Genomic DNA, 13,139 nt, shown 5'->3' with positions numbered 1-13,139 from the left:
CTTTCACGTCTCCCTCTGCTTCCCCCTCCTGTGTGCAGATAACGTGCATGTCCTTCTGTGTAACGCTGGTTCTACGTAATCTTTTAATATCTCAGAACGTTTTAAGGATGGTTCCAAAATATTCCTGCATGCTGCATGTCAAGTATAGAAAGTTGAAGGCTCATTACAGCCAACCAAACGAGGTGAAATCACATCTACGAAAAATCTGCATGTATCTGCACGTTGATGATAATATTCACATTACAGATTGGATGATTTAATGCTGTAATTGGAACACATGAAGCATTTGTTTTACTGACAATGTGACAAGTTAAACAAACACTGTTCATGTGTTTTTCCTCCAATAAATCAGCTTCATCCGAATGGAACCATTGCAGCAGGTAGGTTGGATCACCTTTTATAATTTCATTAATTAATTCCATTAATTAAACATTAAGCACCAAAGATAATGTTAAAAATGTACAAGTGTTTACATTAAACTGGTCCTGATGCAAATAGGTCAAACTCCACTTAAATTTGTCTTTCCGTCTCCAAGGTAACTGTCAGTCTGGATCAAAAGGAGAAAAGGGAGAGCGGGGCGTCCCTGGAACGATGGTGCCGCCGAGTGAGTCAACAATTTCTCACTCAGTACCGACATGAAAACATTAAGTAGCATTAAATATCATCAAAGAGAAACATAATGTGCAATGAATAGAAAGTGGGTCACAAAAAACAAGTATATGTTTTTTTTTTTAATACAATCACCTGCTGTGATGACACAAACTAGTTTTTAGAATAATGTGGAACCTTCGTAATTGTTTTTCTCTTTTCCAGGTAATTATCTTCCCAGAGGAGGCTGGGTATGTTTGTTTTTTTTATTTTATTTTTTTTACTTTTGAACATGCTGACTTATTGTACTTGAGTCTCAACTCAAGTGTTATGTGTGTGTGTGTGTGTGTGTGTGTGTGTGTGTGTGTGTGTGTCTTTGCCTGTGCGACACACCCACAGTGGTCGAAGGGTGATCAGGGCATCAAAGGGGAGAAAGGAGACTCGGGGGAAACGGGCTCTCCAGGACCAACAGGCAGACAGGGACTGGTGGTGAGTCAGCGTTTAATTAATACACAACCATGGCATCTCTTTGAAAGAAACTCAGTAACCTTCCTCCGGACACGTTTCAGGGGCCTAAAGGAGAGTCAGTGATTGGTCCCGCAGGACCCCCCGGAGTGCCAGGCTCACCTGGTAATCCGGGCTATGGCAGATCTGGTCCTGTCGGTCCTCCCGGGCCACCGGGGCCTCCGGGCCTCCCTGGGTCAGCCTTAAGATACGGTTTAGGTACGACTCATTAAACATACAGTATGTTGTACGATGGAACTTATTCAAGGCCATCTGAAAGATAAGATAACTTATCATGAGCTGGATAAAAAGGTGTTGACATATTTGTTGTGGCAGGTCCGATCACCGTTGGCCATCCTGGACCTCCGGGACCACCTGGACCTCCGGGACCTTTGAGCAACGCAGCGTTTGTGAGATTAATTTGTTTCTACCATCCATAAACCCACCATGCCATATAATGTTGAATTACTGCCTTCAGAGCTGTAACTCTCTTAATTCATTATTGCAAAAGAAAATACAAAATCCATTACAAATTTTCTTTTCTGTATTCGTTTTCCAGCTGAAGACATTTTCAAGTCGTGAGAGTATGATGCAGCGCACGGCCAAGGATGCGGAGGGGACTCTGGCGTACGTCACGACAACAGGAAGTCTCTTCCTCAAGGTTTCCCAGGGATGGAAAGAGATACAGGTAATATATAATGCCAAGATACAGCTGATGTAGGTACTTATGTTCTTATTAGTCATATTTAATGCTTGTTGATTTCATTTGTAATTCAAAATTCAACAGCAAGTACAGAGCGCTTATTGATCCTTTTGGTTTGATATTTGTGTATCTGAATCAGCTGGAAAAAGTTTTTGATGTCAAATAGTCTCTTTTTTTAAGATGATGATTAAATATTTATTGACCAGTGTACAGCAGTGACTGAAAAAAACCTTGTTATTGGTTAAAAAAAAAACGACAACTTTAATTACATTCCTGTATGGAAAGTGACAGAATCGCATGATGATTGTCGATTTCTATTAATATGACTTATCAATAATGTTTACCTTATAATGCACCTTAAACAAAATGCTTAATGGTGTTGTTGTTTCTGTTTTGTCCCGTCAGCTCGGCAGTCTGATCTACCTCTCCAACAACATCATTCCACAAGATGAGGTACTTAGTGTTCATTTTTTTTCGGCTTTCAGCTCAGTAAAAAAATGTCGAATGTTATATTGGAGCGATCGTCCATTCAACACCTCTTTTCATTCAGCCTCGAGTTTCATATCATGTAAGAGGAGACACGATGGAAAGAATACATTCGGTTAAAGAAAGGGTGAGTTTCAATAAGTTTGTTGTCATCACGGTGACTCCACACGCACAGTTTAAAAAGACTCTTCTTGTGTTTCCGCAGCTCAACCTGGTGGCCTTGAATCAGCCTCACTCGGGCGACATGATGGGTCTCGACACGGCCGACCGGATGTGTTACGAGCAGGCCAAGGCGATGGGTTTGGCTCCCAACTACCGGGCCTTCATCTCGTCCAACAGACAGGACCTGGTCCACGTCGTCTACCCCGGTTTCCGGGAAACTCTGCCAGTGACCAACCTCAGGGTGAGTCAGCTCTCCTGCTGTCTGCTACTGTTTAACGAACACTAAACCGCTGACACTGAACACATTGTGTCTTCCCTCAGGGCGACATCATGTTCAGGAACTGGCGGACAATTTTCAGCGGCGACGGGGCGCCGATCAAAGCCAGGATACCCATCTACTCCTTCGATGGCCGGGACGTCTTAGCTGACCCCTTCTGGTTCGTGAACCTGACTTTCCGCCGACTCGTCTGTTTCTTTGAGTCTGCTCCTCTGTCTGCTAGTAGTGATATATTGTTCTGTCCTCCCCTTGTGTCAGGCCTCAGAAGAGCATCTGGCACGGCTCCACCAGCAGGGGGCTCCGGGTGGTGGACAAACACTGCGAGACGTGGCGAGCGGACCACGTGTCCGTCACGGGCCAGTCGTCGAGCCTGACCTCGGGTCTGCTCCTGGGCCAGCAGACGCGAAGCTGCTCCAACGACTACATCGTCCTTTGTATCGAGACCCACAAAAACCCTTAAAATAAACAAAAAAACTCCAGCTCCCCCCCCCCCCCCCCCCCCCACCCCTCCCTGCCTCCCCCGAGGAACCCATCCCCACCAGCATAAAAATGTTAAACGCTCTGGGAAAACATCAGAGTGTTTTTTTTCAGCACATCTTTGGTGCTACGTGCAGCATTTGCTTTCTCTTACAAAGAGGATGTAACGACTTGTCACTCCCCCTCTCCCTCCTCCGGCATCACTCAGTTTGAGGAAGATTAAGAGGCAGTAACAACCTCTTGACAACAGCCCGAGGTATCATCCGAGAAGTCGATGCTTCGCTCTGGAACTGGAGTCTTTTTTTTTTGTGGATTGCTCGCAAAGGAAAAGTAATGAATGTCCCTTTGTGCTGAAGCAGTCGAAAAGATTTCCAACCTGAGGGGGAACATAATGTAATGCAAAAACCTGCAGCAGTTGTACTCATTCATGGAAATAATCTTAGCAATCTCAAACACAATGAGGTCATGATTTATTAATGGTGAAAATGATACACGTAGCACCTCTCGTTTTATCCGAGAAAAAGTGGCTTCAATTGCAAAAAGACACGTCTGACTCACTTCAAAAACCAAAAATTTAAAGTAGAACAGATGGATTTTTTTTTTCCTTTAGTCATCCAGGTGTGTTGAGGACAAGATGTCTCTTTCTTCTTCAGAAGACTGAAAGACTTAGTCCGGTTGCAGGAATCTGCACCTGTCCCGAAACGTGGTGGTCCAAAGACTCTTTGTGGTAGAAACGTAAAAAAGCCGACGTTCATTATTTTGTTTACAGGTTGTCATGGAACTTTTTTTAAGCCCATTTTTTTTTTTTTATGAATTTCAGGAAACATTTACTCAATATTTCCAAGGCCAGAACTTTCCACAACTCAAATTGTCCCTCGTCCGACAAAGGGATGACCAGGCGACCCGTGTTGCCACCAAAGTAATTTTTGATGCACTGTACTTCCTTTTTTTTTAAATATATATATATATTTTCTAGTTCAACATTTTCATCCTGGAAAGTGTTGTTTGTGTTGTAGCTTTTCATCCGTCTTGGTGATCTCACTTCTTAGCAGCTCTTCCTCTTCATAGCCTATTTAATTTAAATTCAATGATTTATTTATACCGTCACAGCACATAACATGAAATCAGATGATTAAATTTAAGAATGTAATTTATCGTTTGTTTTTTGTCAAATGACTGTTTCTTCTCACTTTTTGCCTGTTTTCTATTTTATTTTTTTTGTTGTTGTTTTTTGTACGTTGTCTTTTTTTTTAACATTTTTTTTTTTATTAAGATCTGAGATTTCTGGCAAATGTTGACGACAGTCTAAATTCAATTCTACCCGGTGTAAAGATGCCATTGAAACAAGCAATGTAGTTTTATATTAGAAATAAATACTAGAAAAACTCCAGGGGCAAAAGTGAGAGCACATGTTTTGTATAAATATTGGTGCTTTTGTTGAATAAAGATTTCTCTTTTCATAATCTGTTTTTGTTTCATTATCATGACATTGATGAAATGAACTGCTTCCCTCAAGGAGTATTTTAGGTTAGGTTAGGTTAGGTAGTTGATTTATTAATCCCTGAGGGGGCATTTTTTAATTTTAGTGTCCTCCAGCTGGTAGTTTTGATTTTACAGCACACAATGTTTGTGTTTGTTCAGTCTTACCTCTTTGTCTGGCTTATTTTTGAGAATAACTCCAATAACGCAGTAGGAATGTTCCTCAAGTTCGACATTTTGGAGGGCTTTAATTTTGAGTCCATATTGGATTTTCTGAGTGACACGTTGAAATAGTCGAATACCATCCTGAGGTGGGACATAGGATATCTTCTTTTAAAATGACTTGAAGTTCTAGTCTCGTGAACCCCCGTCCCACACGGATAACACCGATTCTGAAGTTGCATAACAGCATGCGTCTTTGCAACCTTTGTCCTAAATTGGATTCCAACCCGGTTCCGCAGTGGTTAAAAGGTTTCGTAAACAGAATCTAAATATAGCTCCTCAAACTCATTTTGCCTTCCAAAGGTCCGCCGGCGAAAGAAAAAACAACTACGCTGATAAATTGGAGTCGTAGTAAGTGTGCTCCTATTTTACGTTGAACCTGGACATGAAGGCACTACAGGTAGTCGGCAATTTTCCACTTCATGACAACATTTCTAATACGCAAAATACATTGTGAATTACCTGTCGTGACGTTGGGTAGCTTAGCATAACTCTAAAAGTCAGTTTAACCATTAATGGTTTTAACTCTGGTGTGGAGGTCCTGTCTGTGCTTCTCCTGGCTGCAGCAGCAGCTGATGGTCAATCTTTCCACTATGGTCGTTGCCCCCAGCCACCTGTTCAAGAGGACTTCATCATGACCAAAGTAAGATACTGAATGAATGTTGCTCATTTCTTGATTTTGAGCTTATTGAGCAGATGTAAACGGGGTAATGTAGAAGGTTTGTGTCTTATTTAAGAAAATTCCATTCAAATGCCAAAATTTAAAACCTTTTCTCTCATCTCGCTCCAGTATATGGGTACCTGGTATGAAATAGAGAAGCTCCCAGCTTTGTTTGAAAGAGGAAAATGTAACCAAGCAAAATACACTCTTCTCCCTGATGGCACGGTCAATGTTTACAATGCAGAGCTTTTGTAAGGATTCAACCGTCTCAACAGTTTTATATTCACCATTTACCTTGTTTAGGATTAATTGATGGGCCTCTTCTCCTCCATACAGATCTAATGGGAAGATAAACTCAATTGAGGGAGTTGCCAAAGTTAAAGACCCATCTCACCCTGCGAATCTCGATGTCAGCTTCTTTAAAGGTAAATATACTATAGAAGTATTTTTTCGTTTAGAAAATTGAGCTTGTATGTTGTACTATTGGAATACAAAACTGAATAACTTCCACTGTACTAATTTTACCAGGTGTTCCAGATGCTCCATACTGGGTACTCTCCACAGATTACCAGTTATATGCGTTGGTGTACTCCTGTACTGACTACTTTGGACTTTTTCACTTTGACTTGGCTTGGATCCTGGCTCGCGCTCGTGTGCTGCCTGACGGTGTCATTAGCCTGTTACATGATAAGCTGACTGATGCAGGTGTAAATGTAAACCGCCTTTTAGTCTCCAACCAGACTGGTTGTGATGGTCTTATTCAGTAAAAGAGAAAACGTAAAAAGTGTAACCAAGTGCTGATTATATGCTTGAACTGTACTGAAAATAATGGTTGACTTATTGTTTTCTTTTGCTATATAAGTATGTATATGGCTGTTTATGTATGAAGCTGTATATGTATATATATATATGTAAAATATGAAGAGAAAGTCAAACCATAGTATTTTGTCCAAATCGTCATTCTATAGTGACTTTTTTTTAGGCCAAAAAAAAAATCACAAAAATGTCATACGAAAGGATGACGTTTTTTTTCGACCAATTTTTAAAAAAAATGCTTATAGCATGATGTTTTGAACGACACAGGTATGACTTTCTCTTCATATTTTAGACGACATACTATGCCTTTTTTTTGGTGCAAAAAAATCACAAAAAGTCATACTATAGTGTGACTTTTTTTTCGGCAAAATTCTTTTAAAATGCTTAAGACTACAGTATGTTGTCTAAAATATGAAGAGAAAGTCATACCATACCATGTTCAAAACATCATGCCTTTTTTTTTAGTGCAAAAAAATCACAAAAAGTCATACTACAGTATGACGTTTTTTTTCGGCCAAAATTTTTTAAAATGCTTAAGATTACAGTATGTCGTCTAAAATATGAAGAGAAAGTCATACCATACTGTGTCGTTCAAAACATCATGCCTTTTGTTTGGTGCAAAAAAAAATCACAAAAAGTCATACTATAGTATGACCTTTTTTTTCGGCCAAAATTTTTAAAAATCCTTAAGACTACAGTATGTCGTCTAAAATATGAAGAGAAAGTCATACCATACTGTGTCGTTCAAAACATCATGCCTTTTTTTTGGTGCAAAAAATGACAAAAAAAATGACAAAAAGTCAGACAATAGTACGACCTTTTTTTCGACCAAAATTTTTTAAAATGCTTAAGACTACAGTATGTCGTCTAAAATATGAAGAGAAAGTCATACCATACTGTGTCGTTCAAAACATCATGCCTTTTTTTTGGTGCAAAAAAATCACAAAAAGTCAGACATTAGTACGACCTTTTTTTTCGGCCAAAATTTTTAAAAATGCTTAAGACTACGGTATGTCGTGTAAAATATGAAGAGAAAGTCATACCGTACTGTGTCGTTCAAAACATCATGCCTTTTATTGGGTGCAAAAAATCACAAAAAGTCATACTATAGTATGACCTTTTTTTTCTGCCAAAATTTTTAAAAATCCTTAAGACTACAGTATGTCGTCTAAAATATGAAGAGAAAGTCATACCATACTGTGTCGTTCAAAACATCATGCCTTTTTTTTAGTGCAAAAAATCACAAAAAGTCATACTATATTATGACCTTTTTTTTCGGCCAAAATTTTTAAAAATGCTTAAGACTACAGTATGTCGTGTAAAATATGAAGAGAAAGTCATACCATACTGTGTCGTTCAAAACATCATGCCTTTTATTGGGTGCAAAAAATCACAAAAAGTCATACTATAGTATGACCTTTTTTTTCTGCCAAAATTTTTAAAAATGCTTAACACTACAGTATGTCGTCTAAAATATGAAGAGAAAGTCATACCATACTGTGTCGTTCAAAACATCATGCCTTTTATTGGGTGCAAAAAATCACAAAAAGTCATACTATAGTATGACCTTTTTTTTCTGCCAAAATTTTTAAAAATGCTTAAGACTACAGTATGTGGTCTAAAATATGAAGAGAAAGTCATACCATACTGTGTCGTTCAAAACATCATGCTTTTTTTTTGGTGCAAAAAAATCACAAAAAGTCAGACAATAGTATGACCTTTTTTTTCGGCCAAAATTTTTAAAAATGCTTAAGACTACAGTATGTCGTCTAAAATATGAAGAGAAAGTCATACCATACTGTGTCGTTCAAAACATCATGCCTTTTTTTTAGTGCAAAAAATCACAAAAAGTCATACTATAGTATGACCTTTTTTTTCGGCCAAAATTTTTAAAAATCCTTAAGACTACAGTATGTCGTCTAAAATATGAAGAGAAAGTCATACCATACTGTGTCGTTCAAAACATCATGCCTTTTATTGGGTGCAAAAAATCACAAAAAGTCATACTATAGTATGACCTTTTTTTTCGGCCAAAATTTTTTAAAATGCTTAAGATTACAGTATGTGGTCTAAAATATGAAGAGAAAGTCATACCATACTGTGTCGTTCAAAACATCATGCTTTTTTTTTGGTGCAAAAAAATCACAAAAAGTCATACTATAGTATGACCTTTTTTTTCGGCCAAAATTTTTAAAAATGCTTAAGACTACAGTATGTCGTCTAAAATATGAAGAGAAAGTCATACCATACTGTGTCGTTCAAAACATCATGCCTTTTTTTTGGTGTAAAAAATCACAAAAAGTCATGCCATAGTATGACGTTTTTTTTCGGCCAAAATTTTTTAAAATGCTTAAGATTACAGTATGTGGTCTAAAATATGAAGAGAAAGTCATACCATACTGTGTCGTTCAAAACATCATGCTTTTTTTTTGGTGCAAAAAATCACAAAAAGTCATACTATAGTATGACGTTTTTTTTCAGCCAAAATTTTTTAAAATGCTTAAGATTACAGTATGTGGTCTCAAATATGTAGAGAAACTCATACCATACTGTGTCGTTCAAAACATCATGCCTTTTTTTTGGTGCAAAAAATCACAAAAAGTCATACTATAGTATGACGTTTTTTTTCAGCCAAAATTTTTTAAAATGCTTAAGATTACAGTATGTGGTCTCAAATATGTAGAGAAACTCATACCATACTGTGTCGTTCAAAACATCATGCCTTTTTTTTGGTGCAAAAAATCACAAAAAGTCATACTATAGTATGACCTTTTTTTTCGGCCAAAATTTTTTAAAATGCTTAAGATTACAGTATGTGGTCTAAAATATGAAGAGAAAGTCATACCATACTGTGTCGTTCAAAACATCATGCTTTTTTTTTGGTGCAAAAAATCACAAAAAGTCATACTATAGTATGACCTTTTTTTTCGGCCAAAATTTTTAAAAATCCTTAAGATTACAGTATGTGGTCTAAAATATGAAGAGAAAGTCATACCATACTGTGTCGTTCAAAACATCATGCCTTTTTTTTGGTGCAAAAAATCACAAAAAGTCATACTATAGTATGACCTTTTTTTTCTGCCAAAATTTTTAAAAATGCTTAAGACTACAGTATGTGGTCTAAAATATGAAGAGAAAGTCATACCATACTGTGTCGTTCAAAACATCATGCTTTTTTTTTGGTGCAAAAAAATCACAAAAAGTCAGACAATAGTATGACCTTTTTTTTCGGCCAAAATTTTTAAAAATGCTTAAGACTACAGTATGTCGTCTAAAATATGAAGAGAAAGTCATACCATACTGTGTCGTTCAAAACATCATGCCTTTTTTTTAGTGCAAAAAATCACAAAAAGTCATACTATAGTATGACCTTTTTTTTCGGCCAAAATTTTTTAAAATGCTTAAGATTACAGTATGTGGTCTAAAATATGAAGAGAAAGTCATACCATACTGTGTCGTTCAAAACATCATGCCTTTTTTTTGGTGCAAAAAATCACAAAAAGTCATACTATAGTATGACCTTTTTTTTCGGCCAAAATTTTTAAAAATCCTTAAGACTACAGTATGTCGTCTAAAATATGAAGAGAAAGTCATACCATACTGTGTCGTTCAAAACATCATGCCTTTTTTTTGGTGCAAAAAATCACAAAAAGTCATACTATAGTATGACCTTTTTTTTCTGCCAAAATTTTTAAAAATGCTTAAGACTACAGTATGTCGTGTAAAATATGAAGAGAAAGTCATACCATACTGTGTCGTTCAAAACATCATGCCTTTTATTGGGTGCAAAAAATCACAAAAAGTCATACTATAGTATGACCTTTTTTTTCGGCCAAAATTTTTTAAAATGCTTAAGATTACAGTATGTGGTCTAAAATATGAAGAGAAAGTCATACCATACTGTGTCGTTCAAAACATCATGCCTTTTTTTTGTTGCAAAAAATCATAAAAAGTCATACTATAGTATGACGTTTTTTTTCGGCCAAAATTTTTTAAAATGCTTAAGATTACAGTATGTGGTCTAAAATATGAAGAGAAAGCCATACCATACTGTGTCGTTCAAAACATCATGCCTTTTTTTTGGTGCAAAAAATCACAAAAAGTCATACTATAGTATGACCTTTTTTTTCGGCCAAAATTTTTAAAAATCCTTAAGACTACAGTATGTCGTCTAAAATATGAAGAGAAAGTCATACCATACTGTGTCGTTCAAAACATCATGCCTTTTTTTTGGTGCAAAAAATCACAAAAAGTCATACTATAGTATGACCTTTTTTTTCTGCCAAAATTTTTAAAAATGCTTAAGACTACAGTATGTCGTGTAAAATATGAAGAGAAAGTCATACCATACTGTGTCGTTCAAAACATCATGCCTTTTTTTTGGTGCAAAAAATCACAAAAAGTCATACTATAGTATGACGTTTTTTTTCAGCCAAAATTTTTTAAAATGCTTAAGATTACAGTATGTGGTCTCAAATATGTAGAGAAACTCATACCATACTGTGTCGTTCAAAACATCATGCCTTTTTTTTGGTGCAAAAAAATCACAAAAAGTCATACTATAGTATGACCTTTTTTTTTCGGCCAAAATTTTTAAAAATGCTTAAGACTACAGTATGTCGTCTAAAATATGAAGAGAAAGTCATACCATACTGTGTCGTTCAAAACATCATGCCTTTTTTTTAGTGCAAAAAATCACAAAAAGTCATACTATATTATGACCTTTTTTTTCGGCCAAAATTTTTAAAAATGCTTAAGACTACAGTATGTCGTGTAAAATATGAAGAGAAAGTCATACCATACTGTGTCGTTCAAAACATCATGCCTTTTATTGGGTGCAAAAAATCACAAAAAGTCATACTATAGTATGACCTTTTTTTTCTGCCAAAATTTTAAAAAATGCTTAAGACTACAGTATGTCGTCTAAAATATGAAGAGAAAGTCATACCATACTGTGTCGTTCAAAACATCATGCCTTTTTTTTGGTGCAAAAAAATCACAAAAAGTCATACTATAGTATGACCTTTTTTTTCGGCCAAAATTTTTATAAATCCTTAAGACTACAGTATGTCGTCTAAAATATGAAGAGAAAGTCATACCATACTGTGTCGTTCAAAACATCATGCCTTTTATTGGGTGCAAAAAATCACAAAAAGTCATACTATAGTATGACCTTTTTTTTCGGCCAAAATTTTTTAAAATGCTTAAGATTACAGTATGTGGTCTAAAATATGAAGAGAAAGTCATACCATACTGTGTCGTTCAAAACATCATGCCTTTTATTGGGTGCAAAAAATCACAAAAAGTCATACTATAGTATGACCTTTTTTTTCGGCCAAAATTTTTAAAAATGCTTAAGACTACAGTATGTGGTCTAAAATATGAAGAGAAAGTCATACCATACTGTGTCGTTCAAAACATCATGCTTTTTTTTTGGTGCAAAAAAATCACAAAAAGTCAGACAATAGTATGACCTTTTTTTTCGGCCAAAATTTTTAAAAATGCTTAAGACTACAGTATGTCGTGTAAAATATGAAGAGAAAGTCATACCATACTGTGTCGTTCAAAACATCATGCCTTTTATTGGGTGCAAAAAATCACAAAAAGTCATACTATAGTATGACCTTTTTTTTCGGCCAAAATTTTTTAAAATGCTTAAGATTACAGTATGTGGTCTAAAATATGAAGAGAAAGTCATACCATACTGTGTCGTTCAAAACATCATGCCTTTTATTGGGTGCAAAAAATCACAAAAAGTCATACTATAGTATGACCTTTTTTTTCTGCCAAAATTTTTAAAAATGCTTAAGACTACAGTATGTGGTCTAAAATATGAAGAGAAAGTCATACCATACTGTGTCGTTCAAAACATCATGCTTTTTTTTTGGTGCAAAAAAATCACAAAAAGTCAGACAATAGTATGACCTTTTTTTTCGGCCAAAATTTTTATAAATCCTTAAGACTACAGTATGTCGTCTAAAATATGAAGAGAAAGTCATACCATACTGTGTCGTTCAAAACATCATGCCTTTTATTGGGTGCAAAAAAATCACAAAAAGTCATACTATAGTATGACCTTTTTTTTCGGCCAAAATTTTTTAAAATGCTTAAGATTACAGTATGTGGTCTAAAATATGAAGAGAAAGTCATACCATACTGTGTCGTTCAAAACATCATGCCTTTTATTGGGTGCAAAAAATCACAAAAAGTCATACTATAGTATGACCTTTTTTTTCTGCCAAAATTTTTAAAAATGCTTAAGACTACAGTATGTGGTCTAAAATATGAAGAGAAAGTCATACCATACTGTGTCGTTCAAAACATCATGCTTTTTTTTTGGTGCAAAAAAATCACAAAAAGTCAGACAATAGTATGACCTTTTTTTTCGGGCAAAATTTTTAAAAATGCTTAAGACTACAGTATGTCGTGTAAAATATGAAGAGAAAGTCATACCATACTGTGTCGTTCAAAACATCATGCCTTTTATTGGGTGCAAAAAATCACAAAAAGTCATACTATAGTATGACCTTTTTTTTCGGCCAAAATTTTTTAAAATGCTTAAGATTACAGTATGTGGTCTAAAATATGAAGAGAAAGTCATACCATACTGTGTCGTTCAAAACATCATGCCTTTTATTGGGTGCAAAAAAATCACAAAAAGTCATACTATAGTATGACCTTTTTTTTCTGCCAAAATTTTTAAAAATGCTTAAGACTACAGTATGTGGTCTAAAATATGAAGAGAAAGTCATACCATACTGTGT

General features: G+C 35.7%; 2 protein-coding genes across 5 annotated transcripts in view; both read left to right on the top strand.

The window, feature by feature from the left end:
• The window catches only part of LOC138204482 (collagen alpha-1(XVIII) chain-like), a 52,341-nt gene extending 47,681 nt beyond the window's left edge, over positions 1-4,660 (top strand). For 2 of the 4 annotated variants that reach the window (XM_069159785.1, XM_069159784.1), the window contains exons 33-44: positions 353-380; positions 536-604; positions 814-839; positions 988-1,077; positions 1,158-1,311; positions 1,429-1,502; positions 1,652-1,780; positions 2,201-2,248; positions 2,346-2,408; positions 2,487-2,684; positions 2,765-2,880; positions 2,979-4,660. In XM_069159785.1, coding sequence (XP_069015886.1) covers positions 353-380; positions 536-604; positions 814-839; positions 988-1,077; positions 1,158-1,311; positions 1,429-1,502; positions 1,652-1,780; positions 2,201-2,248; positions 2,346-2,408; positions 2,487-2,684; positions 2,765-2,880; positions 2,979-3,180 — 1,197 coding nt within the window. In that variant the 3' untranslated portion in view covers positions 3,181-4,660. Of the gene's footprint in view, positions 1-352; positions 381-535; positions 605-813; positions 840-987; positions 1,078-1,157; positions 1,312-1,428; positions 1,503-1,651; positions 1,781-2,200; positions 2,249-2,345; positions 2,685-2,764; positions 2,881-2,978 lie in introns of all 4 variants that reach the window. The other 2 variants (XM_069159783.1, XM_069159782.1) reach the window with 1 other exon arrangement.
• A 543-nt stretch (positions 4,661-5,203) lies between these two features.
• LOC138204264 (apolipoprotein D-like) lies at positions 5,204-6,499 on the top strand. The gene is made up of 5 exons (XM_069159387.1): positions 5,204-5,298; positions 5,437-5,541; positions 5,689-5,810; positions 5,896-5,984; positions 6,088-6,499. The coding sequence occupies exons 1-5, from the start codon at positions 5,284-5,286 to the stop codon at positions 6,324-6,326; spliced, it is 570 nt and encodes a 189-aa protein (XP_069015488.1). The 5' UTR covers positions 5,204-5,283; the 3' UTR covers positions 6,327-6,499.
• Positions 6,500-13,139: the final 6,640 nt, after the last annotated feature.

This window comes from Embiotoca jacksoni, unplaced genomic scaffold (genome assembly GCF_022577435.1).
Source record: "Embiotoca jacksoni isolate LCO1_2020_lvr unplaced genomic scaffold, fEmbJac1.0.p SCAF_25, whole genome shotgun sequence".
Lineage (NCBI taxonomy): Eukaryota > Metazoa > Chordata > Actinopteri > Embiotocidae > Embiotoca > Embiotoca jacksoni.
This window is presented reverse-complemented; position numbering and strand designations above follow the sequence as displayed.